The following is a 20,930-nucleotide window of genomic DNA, read 5'->3' as shown; positions in this document are numbered from 1 at the left end:
GTATTTGAGAGAATTCAACCTTTGCCATAAGCTGTCGTATGGGGGCATCGGTGTTTCATAAACACATCTTGTTGTGCCTGGTTTTACTCTTAAAATGCATAAAAACCAAGGAGCTTGCGGGGGCGTAGCCCGATGGGCCCAACCAGGCTATGCTTTGGACCCACTGGGGGCTTTAAGGTGCCCTCCCCCAAACCCCTGCCTGAAAGAAGTTATCTACATCCCCCATGTCTATCTCATTATCTTGATTGGATGTCATATAGAATGCATCATTTAAGGCCATAATAAAAATATTCCTAGATTCTCATCCCCGCCCACCCCAATTTTATACTTCCGCCTCGATTTTTTTATTTCTGTTTTTCTTTGTCTTAATTGTGATCCGGATCGGTAGTCATCTACCATTCTACTTTCATTTTAAATCCTGCGAAAGTCGACATGATTTTGACAGCTGAAAAGATGGTAATTGCTGTAATACATGCGTATATATTTTAAACAAGGGTCATTGGTTGAAAAAGATAGGTGATGATGTGAAGTAAGAGATAATTGAACCTTTACTATGACTTTTATTTGGGTATTGTAGATAAAATTACACCATTTGACCAGGTCAATAAAAAATCTGCAAAATTGAAAAAATAAAAAATATAAAATAAAAGCCGCCCGCCCGCCTCGATTTTTTAAACAATTCGGATGAGAATCTAGCAATTTATTTATCATGGCCTAAAAACTTTAATTTTACAAAGTAAACTCATTTTGCAGTTTTCTTTTGTCTGTTAAATTGATTGAATAAAATTATCACTTGTATCTTGTAGAATTAATATTTTTGTATATTGCTCAAGTTCTTCTATATGTGCAAGACAGCTACAACGATATGAAGTGAAGGCAGTCAGAATTTATCAATCTATAAAATATTAAGTCACACGAGCTACTAAACTGACATCTTGCCACAGAGTTTCTTTTTTAGCTCACCTGAGCCGAAGGCTCAAGTGTGCTTTTCTGATCACATTTTGCCCTTCGTCCGTCTGTCTGTCTAGCTGTCCATCTGTCTGTCTGTAAACTTTTCACGTTTTCAACTTCTCCTCTAGAACCACTGGGCCAATTTCAACCAAACTTGCCACAAAACATCCTTAGGTTGGATGAAGGGGATTCAGATTTGTTCAAATGAAGGGCCACTCCCTCATTCAAGGGGAGATAATACTTGATATCGCGATTACTTAACTTAGCGGAACTCTTTCGCGATGGAGGTAGGAAACGTCTGTTGGGTGGGGGCAAATGTGCTATTTAATATAATGCAAGATCGATCACTGTAGCATTTACAAGGACAGATAAGTAAAAAATCCTAGTGGAATACTTTGCTAAACAATCGCTGAACCAGCCTAATAAATTTTTGAGAGGAGCCAATCCTAAATTGTTACATTTTTAACGATATTTTTAATTAAGCGGACTCTTCGAGTTAAATTTTCATTGAAAATCGTCACATTTTAAAGCAGATAAAATATTCTAAACTGTCCTTATATGACCATGTACTATTTGGAGTTCAATATCTGGCAAAACATTGTGATTTCGGCATCAAATTGTTGGAATCGGTTGATTGTCACTACTGTAAACAATGTCATGTGCCCCAGAAATTTAGACCTTTCTCGACTCCCCCGCAAAAGAGCGGTAGTAAGTTAGATAACTGCGAGGTACTTATTGGTAGTCGCGATATTACGTATTCAGAAATAGTGAAAATTTGGTGTCATGTTATAAAAATCTTCTTGTCAAGATCCATTGTGCCAGGAAAAATGAAACCTACGGGGAAACATCCTCAGGTAGTGTAGTTTCAAGTTTGTTCAAATCGTGACCCCTGGTGTAGGGCGGGGCCACAATGGCCGACCAAAGTTTTACATTGAAATATGTAGGAAAAATCTTTAAAAATCTTTTTCTCAAGAACCATGAAGACATGATTGATCATATTTATATAGAAGCATCCTCAGTTAGTGTAGATTCAAGTTTGTTCAAATTATGACCCTTGGGGGTAGGGCGGCGCCACAATGACCGACCAAATTTTTACATAGAAAAAGATTGAAAATTCTTTAAAAATCTTCTTCTCAAGAATAACAAAGCCATGATTGATCCTGTTTATATGGAAGCATGCTCAGGTAGTGTAGATTCAAGTTTGTTAAAATTATGACGCAAGGGGTTAGGGCGGGGCCACAATGGTGGACCAAATTTTACATAGAATTACCTGGTATATAGGAAAATTCTTAAAAAATCTTCTTCTCATGAATAACAAGGCCATGATTGATTATATTTATATGGAAGCATCCTCAAGTAGTGTAGATTCAAGTTTGTTCAAATTATGACCCAAGGGGGTAGGGCGGGGCCACAATGGTGGACCAAATTTAGCATAGAATTATAGAAAAATTCTTTTAAAATCTTCTCAAGAATAGCAAAGCCATGATTTATCATATTTATATGGAAGCATTCTCAGGTAGTATAGATTCAAGTTTTTGCAAATTATACCCTCTCCCCTTTAAGAAATGGTTGGGACTACTTTTGGGTTTACACTTTTCAATAATAAACTAATTTCTTCTTTTTTCCTAGCCAAAAGTGCTCAGGTGAGCGAAGTGGCCCATGGATCTCTTGTTTTGTGAATGTTGGAGCTTAGACACTTTTCTTTAAACATTTTGCTTCTCAGAACACCCCCCCCCCCAAAAAAAAACAATAATCTAAAAGGGTATAAAATGATATTGAAATTATTCAATCAAGGAATTTGCCGCAGATTAGAAAATGAGATATTTCCTATTAGGGTCTGCTCACAGGCACCTGACGTTACTTATTTTCTTTTAATAAAAAAAATTTACCCATACTAATAATAAACAAGGTACCCATTGAGACTGCCATCTTGGATTTTACCGAAAATACAAGTGAATGACCTACTTCAAAAATCCAAGATGGCGGTCTCGATGGGTACCTTGTTTATTATTAGGTATGGGTAAATTTTTTTCATTAAAAGAACAAGCAAATTCAAAGAATTGTGGTCCCCCGCTTTCGGTATCTTTGTGGGCAAGATATCATTTTTAGGGTCAAGGTCAATAGGTCAAAGTTTTTGGTATCCCATGTAAGGTCTTGCCATAAAGAATACATATATTTAAGAGCCATTCTCTGTAATGACTTGAAATTTTATATAGGGGCTGTGGCACGCATAGTCTCAGAATTTCTCCAAACTCTCTATAAGAAAAGTCATTGATACCCTAAACTGAAATCAGGCAAAAATTGGTTGCTATGCTCTATAGTTACCATGGCAACATGTCTTAAAGTTCAAAAAATGGCAATTTTAAACATGTTTAGAGCCCCATAGTTAACATTTGCGGCAAAGCAAACTATTGGCGATGACTGTTTCCAAAATTAGAAGGTCAGATGTCTCAAATGCATGATAAACATGTTTGGTAAATCAACTATTACATACGTTACTATGGTAACAAAAGTATTCAAAAGTAAAAAAAATATTCATTGAATTTTATAAAGTCATACACGTAAAAATAAAAAGCAATTATAGGATGAAATGTGACCAAATAACAGAAAAAAGAGCCTTGAAACATATACCAAGAACAAAATATGATATTTCATTTTGGTTGGCAATGGTGGCCAAGGTTTTTATACCACAGAGAGCCTTCAAAGTAACATTCTGTATGTTTAAATCTGATCCTATCTTTTAAAAAAGCACATTTCCTTATAACTAATGATCAATTTTTAAAGATGTAGGTGTGCTCCTAGTTTTCCCATTTGAAAAAATTCAGATTAGATTCTTTAAGTAGAGCGTTGCTATGGAAATAAGCAGAAAATATATGCTTAAAAACCTTAAAAATATCTTCTTTCCTTGGATACGTACCCTTAAATGTAGATTCCCAAAACTTTTATGATTGATATTTATTAACAGCTTACCTGACTTTTAATTTTGACTATCATCCAATCTCTAAGTGGATGCAAGAAGTTGGCACACAGGGTTTAATATTGATATAAAGTTCACAAAATCGAACATTTTCCCTTCTTGGTAACCATAGCAACAGTGTTGTTTTCTTCATCAAATTTTATCAATATATGATATTCAACTTCAGTTCTAACAGATAACTACTATTCAAACTGAGTTCTTTAATTTGTTCCTTGATTATATGGCAATTTAATTCTTAATGCAGCGAAAAATAATTCACTTTTAAGCACTGGTACTTTGTTTCCATGGTAACACTGCAAAGTAATAATTATACCCAATTTTTCTTATAGTTTTGGTGTTGCAAGATCCTAAGGATGCATATTTGCCAGTCTTGAATTTTCATGTTTTTCCTCAAGACAGTAGCATTAACCCAATCTTAGTTACTAGTTTTGCATGGTTACACTGTGTTACCATGGCAACCATAAAAGTTATTTATAGAATAATATTGCTTATACCTATATACTTAAGGTCAAATATTTTCATTGTTTTTCTTGAGTCATTGATTGAGTTTGAGCATATAACACCTATCATTAGTGAATACGGAGTGTTTTTCAGCATATTTCAGCATTTTAAATGTATTCCAAATGTACCCTTGGTAACCACTTACTTAAAGATATATTCTAAACAGTTTCTTTACAGTATAAGTGACATCAAGGTGTCATGTTTTTGTGAGAATGGTTTGTTTCCTTTTTCTAGTTTTTATTAAGCCACAGTCAAGATTTGAAGTGGCTGAAAATCTCGATTTTTCAAACTTTTCCGGCTGTTGCCATAGCAACCGAGACACATAGCAACGAAATTTTGTTTGATATTTGTTTCTGGTGTCAAGTACTAAGCATGGGTGAAGTTTCATCAAAATCGGTGACCATGCGTGGCAACGAAGTTCAAGTGGTTACAGAGAATGGCTATTAAAATATGAAAGTCCTAGTTTCTACCGTTCAAAAGTTGTAACCAAGGTTAACGTTTTTAAAAAGTAGTTAAAACTCCAAGGTCAAGGTCAAAGGGTCTAAGTTCCTGGCATGCAATGAAAGGTCTTCTCACAAGGATTACATATGTGAAGTACAAAAGCCCTAGCCCTTACCGTTTAAAAGTTATGGTCAAGGTTAAAGTTTTTTCAGAAGTACATAAATCTCCAAGGTCAAGGTCCAAAGGTCAAAGTTGTTGGTATCCAATGAAAGGTGCTGCCTCAAAGAATACATGTGTGAAATATAAAAGTCCTTGTATCTACCGTTCAAAAGGTTATAATTTTTAAAAAGTAGTTAAAACTCCAAGGTCAAGGTCAAAAGGTCAAAGTTCTTGGTATCCAATGAAAGGTCTTCTTACAAGAATAAAATATATGAAGTATAAAAGCCGTAGCCCTTACCGTTCAAATATGGTCAATGATATAGTTTTTTCATAAGTATGTAAATTTCCAAGGTCAAGGTCAAAAGGTCAAAGTTGTTGGTATTCATTGAAAGGTCTTGTCACAAAGAATAAATATGTGAAATATGAAAGTCCTAGTACCTACCATTCAAAAGTTATGGCCAAAGTAAAAGTTTGGAATTTTTTAGTAAAAGTAGTTGAAACTCCAAGGTCAAGGTCAAAAGGTCAAATTTGGTGGTACCCAAAGAAAGGTCTTATCACAAGGAATACACATATGAAATATGAAAATTATAGCTCCACTAAATCAAAAGTTATGGGCAAGGTTAAAGTTTTTGTGACGGACGGACAGACTGACGAATGAGATTTAATGTCCCCTCGCTTTCGCGAAAGCGGGGGACAAAAATAAGTAACGTCAGGTGCCTTTGGGTCTGCTCTGCAGCTCCCTTTAGTAATCAAGTCCAGTCAGCCTCAAACTTTTGCCAATTGACTTAGGGTACAGAACGTTTGTGATTTCCATTTTCAGAGAGGATATGCAACCTTTGTGATTCTTGTGCCGTTTTTTGATAGAGGGCATGTGGCACTCATGAATTTTGTGTCATTTTTTTGTCCCCCGCTTTCGCGAAAGCGAGGGGACATTAAATCTCATTCGTCTGTCCGTCTGTCCGTCTGTCCCTCTCTCCGTCTGTCTGTCCGTCAGTCTGTCAGTCTGTCAGTCTGTCCGTCCGTCACAAAAACTTTAACCTTGCCCATAACTTTTGATTTAGTGGAGCTATGACTTTCATACTTCACTTGTGTATTCCTTGTGACAAGACCTTTCTTTGGGTACCACCAAATTTGACCTTTTGACCTTGACCTTGGAGTTTGACCAACTTTTACACAAAAATTCCAAACTTTTACTTTGGCCATAACTTTTGAATGGTAGGTACTAGGACTTTTATATTTCATTTATGTATTGTTTGTAGCAAGACCTTTCATTGGATACCAACAACTTTGACCTTTTGACCTTGACCTTGGAGATTTATATACTTATGAAAAAACTTTAACTTTGACCAAAACTTTTACATGGTAAGGGCTAAGGATTTCATACTTCATGTATGTAATCCTTTAGAAAAGAACTTTCATTAGATACCAAGAACTTTGATCCTTTGACCTTGACCTTGGAGTTTGACCTACTTTTTAAAAACTATAACCTTGGTTACAACTTTTGAACGGTGGATACTATAGGACTTTCATATTTCACATATGTATTCTTTGTGCCAAGACCTTTCATTGGATACCAACAATTTTGACTTTTGACCTTGACCTTGGAGATTTATGTACTTATGAAAAAAACTTTAACCTTGACCAAAACTTTTGAATGGTAGGGGCTAGGGCTTTCATACTTCACATATGTAATCCTTGTGAGAAGACTTTTCATTAAATACCAAGAACTTTGATCCTTTGGCCTTGACCTTGGAGTCTGACCTACTTTTCAAAAACTTTAATCTCGGCCACAACTTTGGAACAGTAGATACTGGAACTTTCATATTTCACATATGCATTCTTTTTGGCAAGACCTTTCATTTGATACCAACAACCTTGACCTTTTGACCTTGAAGATTTTTTGTACTTATGATAAAACTTTAACCTTGACCATAACTTTTGAATGGTAAGGGCTAGGGCTTTCATACTTCAAATATGTAATCCTTATGAGAAGACTTTAGATTGGATACCAAGAACTTTAACCCTTTGACCTTGACCTTGGGTTCAGTGATGATTTCTAAATAAATGACATATCATAGGGTGTTCATATTACACACAATACGTAATAAAAAATGACATCTCACCCACAATGGCACTGAAAGCGGGGGACCACAATTCCTTGAATTTGCTTGTTATATTTCATTTCATCATACAAATACTTTTCTAAAAGTTTTTCCAGAGAATAGTATAGTTTTTTTTTTGTCCCCTTTAAACTCAAACAACACATCCCTTAATAGTACACAAATGTTCTTCAAAATAAACCCGTCTCAGCTACCTTACTTTTTCATGTTCGTTGCTGAAGGTCATTTGAGATGGTCATCATCTCAATGATATCTAGTTTCTTCTGTTTTAGGTTCATTGGATAAGAACAGATTTTAATAAATGGAAAGATGAAGATGATTCAGACTATGAAGAAGATGCAGGAGACATGGATTTAGAAGCAGTAAGTCAAGTCCATTACTCCTTTTATAAATAAAGACGAGAATAGATATGGGTTACCCCATATCCAAAGATATTCGACTTTAAGATTTAATATGTTTAACAGTGGTTATAATGACTTTGATTAAAAAAAAACTGCACTAGCTGTCTAATTATGGAACTGGTGTGAATTTCGTGAGTCCGTAGCATTACAGTCACTCAGTCTCCTAACAAACAGTACACACACCTGTGTCTGCAAGACCAACATTAACTTTGGTCTACACACGTGCGATGGAGTCGTCAAACACATCTAGCGAGCTCGGAGAAGCAAGTTTTGTTTTGCCGGGAAGTTACGATGGCAGACAAAACTTTTCTTTTCTTAATCTTGTTACTTATAGATCATATGAATACGAATTCTGTTCAATAAAAAATTATACAATCCCTAGGGCTGTTGAACTATATTTTGTTCTATCATTTGCATCTGCAACAAAGTGTGTTTAAAATGGGTTAGGAAAATCAGGGCCGGGTCGGAAAATTCTAAACTGAAAACCGTTTTTCTTTTGAAAATTACTGAAATATGCTAATGTATTCGTCGAAGAAATTACTTACATAATTCAAATTCTATATAAAATGATGCGCTGAACTTCAACACGAACCTGGTTTTCAGTCCGACCCGGTTCGTGTTTTGCTACACACCCTACAGTTTACACAGTCTACACACGAGCAGACTGCGGTCAGGGATTGAAAATTCTGTCATTTAATAATACACACACACAGAATGATTATTTTTTTCTTTAAGAGAAAATTGTATGATAATTAACGAACTATAAACAAGTACTTAATACAATTGTTGATATAGTATTATCAATTCATCGGTGAAAAGAAATCAATCGAAGAATGACCTAAATATTGTCTGTTATCAAACATGGTAAAAAAAAGGTGAAGAGGGAGCGAGCATAGGAATATTGGTATTTTTTATTTGCATTTCGGGGGGAAAGTGATTTTCTGAAAATATGTTGACATTATTTTTGGTTTCTTTAACGTATGACATACACAACATTATTCTTATCATGAACAATAATGTTGTATCTACTTATCATGATGGAACTATTTTTGTCGGAACAATTTGTGTGAGTCGCCGCTGACTACAGTAATATATCTTGCATTAATATTAAGCACTGATCGAATATATTAATAACCACTTTATTCCATATCCGTGGGAGACATTAGAAAAATCTCTTGCAACTTGTCAGTCTATAATATAATATAAATTTTTCTATTAGTGGGTCAGTTTATTAGTTTTTGATAACTCATGAGTACATGAACAATGAAAGCTTAATTAGCCAAAGGCTGAAGTGAGCTTTTCTGATCAAAATTTGTCTGTTGTCTGTTGTCGTTATTTTTTGTGGTCGTTGTTATTGTCATCGTAAACTTTTCACATTTTCATCTTCTTCTCAGAACCACTAGGCCAATTTCAACCAAACTTGCCACAAAGTATCCTTGGGTGAAGGGGATTCAAATTTGTTCAAATGAAGGACCAAGCCCTCTTCCAAAGGGAGATAATTATGAATTAATGAAAAATTAATGGTATCTTTTAAAAATCTTCTCAAGAACCATTTGCCAGGAAAGATGAAACTCATGTGGAAGCATCCACTGGTAGTGTAGATTCAAGTTTGTTCAAATCCTGGAGTAGGGCAGTGCCACATTGGCTGATCAAAGTTTTACATAGGAGTACATAGGAAAAATCTTCTCAAGATCGGTAAAGCCATGATTGATGATATTAATATGGAAACATTCTCAATTAGAGTTTATTCAACTTTGTTCATATCATGACCTCTGGGGGTAGGGTGGGGCCATAATGGGCAATCAAAGCTTTACACTGGAATGTAGGAAAAATCTTTTTAAAATCTTCTTCTCAAGAACAGCAAAGCCATGGCATGCTTGGTGATATTTATATAGAAGCATCCTCAGGTAGTGTAATTTCAAGTAATATGTTGGAAAAATCTTTAAGAATTTCATTTTCAAGTATGGCAAAATTATACATGTATGCTTTTAATTTATTGATATAGTGACATTCTCAAGTAATAGAAAATTCAAATCCCTCCTCCCCCAATAAGTAAACTTTTCAATACTTTTTAAACTAGCCCATGTGCTCAGGTGAATGATGTGGTCTATAGGCCTCTTGTTTAAAGCTGGCATATTTCAGAAAGTGTTTCAGTGCTTCATCACATTCATGATAAATGTGCTGGAGTGAAGAATTTATGATAAAAATGCATGCATGGAGTGATGTACTTCTTGAATTTCAAGAAATGAAATTTATATTTTAATTATTTATCTTATGTCTAGCAATTTGATTATCATTTTTAGGTCACCTGATAGGAGGGCTTAAGTCAGCTTTTCTGATCACATTTCTCATTCTCAACTTCTTAAAACCACTGAGTCAATTTCAACCATTATCTTCTCAAGAATCGATGCACCAGAGAAATGTTTGTGAAAGCTGCATTACATAACGGAACCCTTGGTCCAATGTGGCTCATACTCCACTCACAGTGTACTACTGGTTAATGAATGTGCAGTGACCATGAACGAAGGTCAAGGTCAAAAATAGCCTCTTTGTTTAAATTCTTGTTAGGAGCATGTTTTCTCTCTCTTTGACCCAATCTGGCTCATACTTTACCCACAGAGTGTCTTTGGGTAAAGGATATGCAGTGCCCTTGAACTATGTTTCTAGGTCTAAGGTTAAGGTCATAGCAGAATGAAATGAAAATGAAAAATCCTTGTCCCTGTCTTCTCACCCCTTGGTCCAATGTGGCTCATGCTTCACTGAGTGCCACTGGTCAATGCAAAGCCTGTTGTGCATAAATTATCCTGTGTTTCCAACTATTGTTGATGTCCCTGGCATACTCGACTAACTAGACAGCACAGGCACCTGACGTTACTTATTTTTCTTTGAATAAAAAATAAACACATACCTAATAATGAACAAGGTCCCTATCAGCGCCATCTTGAATTTTTCTAGGTGTGCCACATCCACTTGTATTTTCGCCTGAAACTCCATCAAATAAATTCCCTGCAACCATATTCTTTCTGTGGCCAGTCTTTCGAGGTCTAAACTTACGTACACTGCAGCCAGAAGGGCGCATCACCCTTGCAAATATTAAAAATCCCTCGTCAAACTCGATCTACTGCTTCAACAATCCGAGAAATTGCCAAAGGGGATGAAGAATAGTGAAGTTCTAAATTTGTTAAAATCATGACCCCTAGGGATAGGATAATGCCACAGGAAACACGGGATCAACATAAAAAAAAAACCCGATAAAAATAAATGACCTTGTTGATAATAAAAGCAAATTCATTGTGTGAAATGCATCAGACTGTCAGTCAGAATGTAAGGTGTTTAAATATTTTGGAGGGAATGCTAGTGGCTTAGGTTAGTTAAACATATTAAGAGTATATAATGTTATGTAAATATTGCATGTAGTTGAGTGTATTTTGAATTTTCAATGTTACACTCAACTACATGCAATTTTTATTATACGAGGGGCATTTCAAAAGTTCTGGCAACGGTTTAATAAAAAAATTAAATGTTTTACGGATTGTACGGAAATATTGAACTATGAGTTCAATATCATTGGAAAGATCAGAAAAATATACACATTTTGTGATGTCACATTATAATTTTTGTGATGTAATTATTCCAAAAATGACCTCAGAGTATAGAATGTTTAGCATACTGAGACGTTGAGTTTTTATCCACTCGAGACAATTATAAAAGTGCTGCCAAAGGCTTATTTGAAAAAATATTCCAAAGAAAATTTTAATTTGCAAAGAGATAGAATAGGACTATGGTCCGGTTATGCTATCATCGACATTCCTATAAGATTTTTATTTACATGATATGGCTGGATTTTCGGTCTTTTATATTATAGCTCTCAATTCTACGAAATAAATCATGTTCTGTATAAAACTGAAGTATATTAATGTAGCTTTTAACAAATATATTTTGAGCAACAGGACTCTTACCATTTACGAATAAAATGTACAAAAGTCTTGCCGCTTACTTGTTTCTGTGCCTATTTTTTCATATTAATTCAACTTCGGCGCCCAAAACTCGCTACTGATTTTGACTTTTGACTCCAAAAAAGGATTATAAGTTACAAAGACATGTAAAATCTTATTTATTTTCCATGAATTAAAATTTGCAAATATGTGGAGGTATGGTGGAGTTTCAACTGCGCCATATTGGATTTTACGAAAAAATATGGGGCACACTAAACTTAACTTCTCTTGAGCCTTCATCAATCCCACAAATCTGGTTAAATGACGTGACGAAATTATGCCATCAAATTTTGTTACAGGATCATCTAATTTTCTTTGATTGTCAACTTTGTCTTTTCTCATGTCAGTTAGGTCTCTTTAACGCAATAGTTTGAGTGAAACACCATATGATAGATTGTAGTCTATGTTAACATTCCACCAACTGGCATTTGCGTTAGTTAGCTTGCGTCCGAGTAATGAGCAAAAGTTGTCTTTAAAATTTTAATTTGATCAAATTGTGCCTTTTGTTACATCATTTTTTTGGTCAGTGTGTTAAACATTCTATACTCTGACATCATTTTTGGAGTTACAGTGGACCTTCAGACATCCGGATGCTTTAGTATCCAGACGATTTTTCATCGGAACAGAATTTTTAAAATGTTATTATGTCTTGCTTAACTGGTAATTGAGATATCTGGACGCTTCACATATCCGGACAAATTGACTAGGAACCAAAGCGTCCGGATAAATGAGGCTCCACTGTATTACGTCATAAAAATTATAATGTGACGTCACAATATGTGTATATTTTTCTGATCTTTTCAATTATAACAAACTCAATAATTTCCGTAAAATGGTTAATTTTTTATTAAACAGTTGCCAGAACTTTTGAAATGCCCCAGGTATTATACTGAATGTTTTAAACAAATACATTAAACAGTGAACCGTGCGTGCATAAATTCTGTGCAGTCACTATTTTTTGGAATTTCACCCGTCGTCAAGCAATGTTGACTGTTGCTACACTGGAGGGCGTGGCTTCATTATTCAGCGGGAAATAGTGTTTTTAGCTCACCTGAGCCAAAGGCTCACTCGGTATATTAAAACAGTTAAAGTATATCATTGAAGGAGTTAGCAAGAATCCAGTTCCCCTTGATCAGGACTATTTCCCTTGCGGCGCAGCGCCTCGGGAAATAGTCATGGCTAGGGGAACTGGAATTTGTTAAAAGTGCAAATTTCCCCGAAAATCAGGAATGGAAGTGCATGAATTTAAAAAAAAAGTGAGGGACAGCTCTGAAGATATTCTCAGGATGAATCTTTCCTGAAAAAGCCTTTTAAATTGAGATATGGCCCATACCATGAAAAAAAAAAAAAATAATTATAATAATAGAAAACAAACAGAAAACAACGTGGTCTTCCAAAGGAAGTCTTAACACCATATTTATATGAAATTTAATATTCTCTCGTGCTCATATGGTATGCCATGGTCAGGGTTTTTTTCTTTTTGATCTCTCTTAAGGATTATCAACCACAATGAAAGTGAAATTTCTAAAAGAAAAATATTGACCATAAAAAGAATTTTCAGAGGGAACTGCATTAAACATCTTTGTTTTTAGTCTGTTTATTATGTGTAGACTTCCTATGAATTATGGGAATACATCCACATGTTTAATTCCCATAATGTGATTACAATTACAGATGATGTCAAAAATGGGTGGCTTAGGTGGAATGGATAATCCAATGGGAGTAAGTGTCCCTCCAACCCTAATGAATTGTGATTGTTTTTCTTGTCTAACCTATTGTGTCAGTAAAGGATTAATTTTAATTATTGTAAGGAATAGACATAAATTCAACTCAAGCTTCCATTTTGATTGTACCATACATTGAAGTCTGGAGCCCTAGTTGTCCCTCCTGATTCTTATAGTCTGATCACTGCCTCAACCTCAAAAAGGGCCACTTACTTAACACAATTTCTATTTTATCAGGATCTTTATTAAAGTTATTTTTTTCTTCAGATGATGAACAATATGGGAGGCATGGGTATGGGTGGTCAAGAGGACGGTGTAAGTATTCAGATTATTTACTTTAAAAGAGTAAATATATAAGGTCCATGATTAACCAAAGTGGGGTAGTTTTCTTAAAAATGTATACAGTGGTACAGTTTTAATCCAGCTTGTTTTATCTTGAAGCAAAATTGTTCAGATATAGTCAGATAAATTACTCATTTTGCATCTATTTAAGTTTTGTGTTTTACACACACTACAAAGACTATACATTTCGCAAACCAAGTTAGAGGGCTATATTGGATCAGTTTGTCCGTATCTCTGTAAACATATTTTTTCAAACAACTGCATGGATTTGTCTGAAAATTTGACACTCCTTAATGACATATGAGGGTTGTATTTGGTCATATTCAGCTGCTGAACCAATTTAACAAATTAAGGTATGGTCAAAAGGGGACATAAATTTTGAATTTCATGGTCCTTGCCCCTCTGGGACCTGAGGAATGGGGCAAAACTATCAAAGTTAATTTAATTACTATTGGTAATATTATAACGTACAATGAGCTTTTTACCAAAATTATTAAATTCATGGCCCCAGGGTCAGGGGTTTTGGAGTTTGGCTGGGACTTTATCATACAGGGGATGACAAATCTTATTGCCCAATGCCCGGGCTAGTGAATTTTAGGGGTAGGAAAGTAAAATGTTATCAACCACTTGCCCATGGGACTTATCAAAAATAAAATCAATGTGTATGCCATAAATTTAAAGCTATATAGAGGCTTGCATGATCTTAGTATTTTTCTTCCTCTTTTCCGTTTTACAAAAGGACTTACGACTTAAGACCAAATTTAATTCTTCATATAACTTTTTAATAAACATTATATCAAAAATTCTTTTAATCTTTTTAAAAGAAATGTGGTAAGATATTTTTAGACAAATAATTTTGAAGAGAATGATTAAGTTTGCAAAATTTTACAATCATCTGCAGTTTTTGGTCTTAGTCGTAAGTTCTTTTGTAAAACGGGCCCCTGGTGTTTTGGCATGGCTCTGTTGATTTTATAGTAAAAATGCATTATTTCTATTAAAGTTTTCTGCTCTGGTCCTAGATATTTAGCAAACATAACAGTGTATGGTAGTGGTAAGCTATGAGGCTTTTTCCAAAATTGAGAATTTCACGACCCCTTGTCATGGTCTCTACTTGGTGTTAGGGTGGGAATTTATTGATCATATAGTGAAATTGCACCAATTCTTTGTCTTCTTTGGGTATAAAGCAGATAAATTAAATGCATGATTATGGTGAGCAAGGGTTCCTCTTTTAAAATTGTTAAAGATGTGACATCTCGGTTGTGGTTTTTCATGCTAAGAAGACAGTTTATTGATTATATAGTGAAACAAGATGTATTTGTAAATGCCCCTGTATGGCAGCTTATTGCCAGGGTTAAGTTTTATCAAATGCATGTCAAACTTCAAAGGTCAAGGTCAAAGGTCAAAAGTGTTGGTACCCAAGGGAAGGTCTTGTTACAAGGAATAAACTTGTGAAATATGAAGCCCAGGTTCTAACTGTTCAAAACTTATGACTAAGGTAAAAGTTTTAAAAAATTGGGTCAAACTCTAAGGTCAAGGTGACAAGGTCTGAAATATTTATACCCACTGAAAGGTCTTGTCACCATGAATACTCATTTGAAGAGCATTTATGAAAGCCTTAGCTCCAACTGTACAAAAGGTATGGCCAAGGCTAAAATGTATGTTTGGTAAAAGTACGTCAAAATCCAATGTCAAGAGGTCAATTTTGGCAGTACCCAAACAAAGGTATTGTCACAGGAGTACAGTTGTGAAATATGAAACCCAGCCCCACCCACTCAAAGTTATGGGCAAGGTTACAGTTTTTGCGACAAACAAACAGAGAGACAGACGGACAGAGCAAAAACTATGTACAGTACCCATGGAGCTTCATTTTCAGAGGCAGAAAAACCATTACCCGGTAATTTTTGAAAATCTAGGATGCAAACAAGTGTACCTGGGTATAAAGTTTCAATGAATGTGATTTTACCAGATTTGTGAAATTCTAGAATACTGTGCTTTGTTGCTGGACAAGGCTTTATTGATTTTGTAGAGAAATTTGCTCTGAACAGGACTGAAAGAATTTTTTTCTTATGGTGATTAATCAGTGTTGATAATGTATTGAATAGGTCATTGAATAGAAGAATGACCGTTTTAAAATGCATAATACTTAGTAAAGATCTGTCAAGTCTTTTTATGGTAGATAGACTTTTATTTAATACATATTGATAAAAATGAGATAAAAATACCTTTTCTTTGTACATTATTATTATAGTGATTATATGTTTTTCAAAAACCATAAGAAGCCATTTAGAAAGGATGTAAGATAAGTTTATACACTAAAGCCTTATCATTTTGTTAAATATTCAAGGTGATATTGACAAATAAGAGGCTATAATCAATGAATCTGCAAGATTTTTTTTCTCATATTAGTTTCTTCAGAATGTTTCTGATTTTGAGAGGAAGAAAAAAAAAATTGTGTTTCTTTATTTTCCAGGGAAAAGACTCGGAAGATAGTGATGATGAAGGTACATTATTGAAGAATATTTTTTATACAGCTGAGTAAAGTGACTTAAGTAAGCCTCTCACCTGAGGTGCTGAAAGCTCATTCGAGCTTTTCTGATCACCTGGTGTCTGTCATCCATCCCTCTGTCCATCTATCTGTAAACTTTTCACATTTTCAACTTATTCTCAAGAACCACTGGGCCAATTTTAACTTAACGTGGTGCAAAAAATCCTTCAGTAAAGGAGAGGTTAAATTGTTAAAATAAGGAACCAAGCCCCCTTCCAAGAGGAGATAATGAAGAAAAGAGTGAATCAAAAAGAAATCAAAGAAATTATCAGCTTAAGGACATTGGCAATGTTTCTGGATTTTGTATAGAATTTTTCAAGAACTTTTGAACAGGTTTAATGGTACCAAACATGTTCAATTCAGGTCCTTTTTACCCATCAAAACAGCCTTCCTTTAAAGATTTTGTCAAATCAATATTTTTACAATCCTCAATGCATTTCCTATGTAAAATATTGATAAAATGGCCCTATATTATTTTTAACCATAAGTTTTTTCTAAAACCCATTTATTTCATAAAGTTTATACATAAAATACATTGTTGAATCTTCATTTCTGATGACAAACATATACTTCGGCTCAAATTGCAAATATAGAAACAAAACACAGAAATACCAGCACTGTTCTTTGATTTTGAGTTACTTCCCTTAACATCTAATTATTATTCAGAGTGATCAAGAGACTGGCTGTTTGTTTCTATACTATAATTAACTTTATATGAAAGGAACTGTCATTAAACATTTTGGCAAGGATTTATTATTAACTTTTAATGATGTCTCCTTCACAAAACCTATAGAATCGTTCTCATCTGGTCTACCTAGCTATCACCACTTTCAGCATAATTATGTCACATCTTTGCACTTCCCAGCATAATGTACTTATTCTAAATGACGAACTGTTGACTATCTGCCCCCTCAGCACAATGTAGACAAACCCATCGCTGTTTTTATACGCCCGTCTTAAGACGGGACGTATTATGTTATAGGCTTCATGTCCGTCCGTCTGTCCATTCCTGTCTGGCTCATAACTTGAATACTATTAGGCCTAGGATTATGAAACTTTGTCAACTTATACTTCTTGGGTAGACGGTGTGTCGCGCACAAAAAGTAGGTCGCTGTGACCTTTAATAAAGATGCTATAGCCAAAAATGGAAATATCCTGTCCGGCTCATAACTAGAAAACTATTAGACCTAGAGCTTTCAAACTTGGCAAACGTATACATCTAAAGTAGAAGGTGTGTCGCAGCCTATTTCAAGGTCACTGTGACCTTTAATTAAAGTGAATTTTTTAAAAAAACTAAGTCTTTTAAATTCGAAATTTCATAATCCTAAAAAATGTAAAAATATAGTTGTATGCTTATTAAAAAACGTTAAATTAAATAAAAACTTATTTTTTCATTATATACTTTACAGCAATCTGTAACAAATGTTTATGCTTTGAGAGGAATTCAGTTTGTCCCATGGGCTTAATTATCAAGCACTGGTCAAGAAGAATTTTGATAGCAGAAATTTGCATGTCAAATTAGAGAGAAATTAATGAGTTTATTGTCAGGAGCTAAGAGCATCTCTAGATTTGATGCAGCTGTTATCTTAATTTATCTCTTGGGAGTTGGGCAAAAAGAAATGGCCTCATAGTTGCTTGTGTTAATTAAGAGTTCTTGATGGCTAGTCCAGATAAAGATCTTTCAATTGATGTTCTAGTGTATGATTAAAACTAAATTAGTATTGTATAATATGATTAAAACTAATTATACATGTGTTCATTGAAAAAAAAAATTATATTTCAATTTTTATATATTTGCGACAAATTGCAGTCATGTCTCACTAGAATTATTTGTTATAATCAATCCCTACACTGTAAGTCTCTTAGAGATGTATAATAAGAAATGGAAATTAGATAATTGAAATCTGTGTCAATCTGTTAATCAAGGCTACCTGATTTTCTTGCATCCTAACCAATGTATGATTATTGAACAATATTTGACGGGCGTATCATGCTGTGGCGGGGCACTTTATTCTTTTATTACTCAAGAGTTGAATATATCAGATAAAAATCACACACGTGCTTTTGTTTACCTCTCAGTCTGTAACACGCGCTTTATTGGTTTTCACCGCCTAGAGAATTCCATACGGGAGATCACTCTCAATGACTATTTTTATAAATGAAAAAGCCTAGGTATAAACCTTTTTTCTCCGGAAACGCTGACCTTAATTTAACTAGAAGACATTTTGATAGGGCTGTCACTCTCGCTTAGGGTACTGTACTTGTCTTTTACAATTTTAATACCTTTGATAAACGTGATAAAAGAATGGTATCCTAAAATAAATGTTTGAATTCTGTGAAGAATAAAATGAGAGAGAGAGAAAAAAAGAGAAGATAGGTAGATCAATGCAAATGGAAGTTGTGTAATAAATACTACTGGTATAGAAAGACATTCTATATCAGTAAACAGACTTCCTATATAAACCTGAGGATTCCTGGGAACTTCAGTAAGACATGCTGCAGTTCTTCGTTCCCCCTTAAACATGGCTCAATCTTCTAAACTAGCAATGTTTAACTTGCTGTGAAGATATCAAATATTAAGGAGTATTGTGATATTTATATCTCCATTCCAATCCCTCTATGTTGAAAGTCTTTTTCTGCCAGTAGAGATTTTTTTTGAAAACTAAATTGAAGACAAGGAAAGAAAAAACGATAAGATTTTAGATTTCTCTTTTTTTTTCAGATTTGCCAGACTTGGAATGATTTATTTAGAAGAAGGAGAGGAACTACATGAACTTCACAAGAACAACAGCTTTCTTTAAATGTCCTCATAAAATCAGAGACTAGGAATATTTACTGATTAAGAGTCTTCTTTACTAGAAATGTTTACTTTGTAGATGGTTATTTTAGCTCACCTGGGCCAAAAGCTCAAATGGGCTTTTTTTATCAAAATTTATTCTTTGTCTGTCGTTGTTTTCAGCATCAGCACAAATTTTTGACAATACTAATTTTCAAATTTTAGCCAAGAACAACAATGCAAATGATTAGAGTTATACATACATAAGATGTAGGGAAAATAGTAAAATTCTTAAGAAAACCAAAACCATGATAGTTGAAAAAATATAGAAACATTTTTAGATAGAATAGATTCAAGTTCAAACACATGACCCCCAGGGAAAAGAGTAGGGTCACAACGGGGGAACAGAATACTGTAACAGATAGGAAAATGTAGGAAATACCTTTTAATTTTTTTTTTTCAAGAAGGGCAGATCCGTGATTAGTCATATTAATTCAGAAGCATCTTCAGGTATGGAGATTCAAGTTAATTCAAATTATGACTCCCTTGAATAAAATAAGCCCAATTAGGCAACATTTCACAAGGAAAATATATTAAGAAAACCTCTTCTCAACAACAGCATATTATGTAAAAGGGATTATTTACACTGGTTGTTAAGTACAATGTATGTGTCTGTAACTGTCCAACATTACTATGGGCGTTACCAAGAAAAGGTCGAGTTGTTTACATGCAGAAATTATTACAAACAAACAAAACAATAATTTATACTGGTCATGAATATGTGCATTTTCCCTTAATTTCTATGACAGTTGCACAGTCAAAAGTGGAGAAGTGTGAAGAACTGCAGGTACATACACTTTAATTATTTACACACTCTCAAACAGCAAAGTGGGATCTACTTAATGTACTTAGCCGTTGTTGACAATTAACTCAATAGATATATTTGTAGTGACTTTATGTTACATTTTAGAATAATTATTTGAAATTAAGAGAGACATACACAAACATACAAAGGAAATGAGAATGAGTATCAATGTATTGAAGTTCTAATTGTCTGATGTTTCTTTAAGATATTTAATAAGATGTAATTTTCATTGCACAATAAAGAAAAAAAATTAAATTCATGGCCCTGGGGTCAGGGGTTCTAGTGCTAGGGCGGGGCTGAATAAGTATATTGTGAAAATGCATTTTTCATCTTCTTCTCTGCCCCTGGGTATTACAGTTATCTACAGTTTCACGTGTTCAATACCACGATTATTATACAACTAGTTCAACCATTCTAACAGAAAAGTCTAAAATAATTCAAGAACTTTGAGATTTTGTGACCATACTTGCAGGGTTATTTTATGAGGTCCGAAGCTTACTGCTTAAGGAGTGTAAATTTCCTCCTTGCATAAATAAACCTCTTTTACAATAATATGAACATATTTTCTTTCTGGTGGTGTAGGGGGGCGGGGCTCAATTGATTATATTATGAAAATACATTAAATCTTTGAAATTTTTTTTTTGTCTCTGGGTGTAAATCATCTCCCTCATTTCCCGTAAGGGTAGGGTGAGATCATTTACATTTTTTTTTTAGTTTTAAATATGCTTTCTCAGTTCAGGTGATTGATGTGGCCGAAATGCCTCTTTTTATGGAACAATAGTTGTTGAAGAAATATAAGTTCATGGATTCATTGTGTAAGTTGAATATTATGCTAGAACTGCACATTGTTGTTGCTTCAAAGAATTTTATGTTGGCTATAACAAGTTCTGTGAAGTGTACTCCAGTGAACCCAATGCAATCACCCCATCTTCATCCCATTATTGTATTTCAGTACATGTATCTTTATCATGTTTCCAAGTTAAAAACAATAAATTAGTTGTTTTTCAAATAATTATTCTGTTTTGACTTGTCTTGGTAAGAAATTTAAAATACACTGTAGTATTATATAAATATTACATGTAATTGAGTGTAACATTGAAACTTTTCACCCCAAGAAAACCATTGTCAACCAG

General features: G+C 34.2%; 1 protein-coding gene and 1 non-coding gene across 3 annotated transcripts in view; both read left to right on the top strand.

Moving 5' to 3' along the window:
- LOC134259703 (prostaglandin E synthase 3-like) overlaps nucleotides 1–20,048 on the top strand; it is a 28,593-nt gene extending 8,545 nt beyond the window's left edge. The window contains exons 5-9 of one of the 2 annotated variants that reach the window (XM_062742293.1): nucleotides 7,422–7,511; nucleotides 13,220–13,267; nucleotides 13,537–13,584; nucleotides 16,082–16,112; nucleotides 18,879–20,048. In XM_062742293.1, the coding sequence (XP_062598277.1) occupies nucleotides 7,422–7,511; nucleotides 13,220–13,267; nucleotides 13,537–13,584; nucleotides 16,082–16,112; nucleotides 18,879–18,898 (237 nt within the window). In that variant the 3' untranslated portion in view covers nucleotides 18,899–20,048. The remainder of the gene's footprint in view (nucleotides 1–7,421; nucleotides 7,512–13,219; nucleotides 13,268–13,536; nucleotides 13,585–16,081; nucleotides 16,113–18,878) is intronic. The other variant, XM_062742295.1, reaches the window with a different exon arrangement.
- LOC134259706 (small Cajal body-specific RNA 3) lies at nucleotides 18,547–18,681 on the top strand. Its single transcript, XR_009990403.1, has one exon. It is a non-coding gene; the product is annotated as a small Cajal body-specific RNA 3 (non-coding RNA).
- Nucleotides 20,049–20,930: the final 882 nt, after the last annotated feature.

The sequence above is a fragment of the Saccostrea cucullata genome, unplaced genomic scaffold (genome assembly GCF_032062105.1).
Source record: "Saccostrea cucullata isolate Sc308-1 unplaced genomic scaffold, CSIRO_AGI_Scuc_v1 ctg1208, whole genome shotgun sequence".
Classification (NCBI taxonomy): Eukaryota; Metazoa; Mollusca; class Bivalvia; order Ostreida; family Ostreidae; genus Saccostrea; species Saccostrea cuccullata.
The sequence above is the reverse complement of the archived record's forward strand: the minus strand, read 5'-3'. Positions and strand labels throughout refer to the sequence as shown.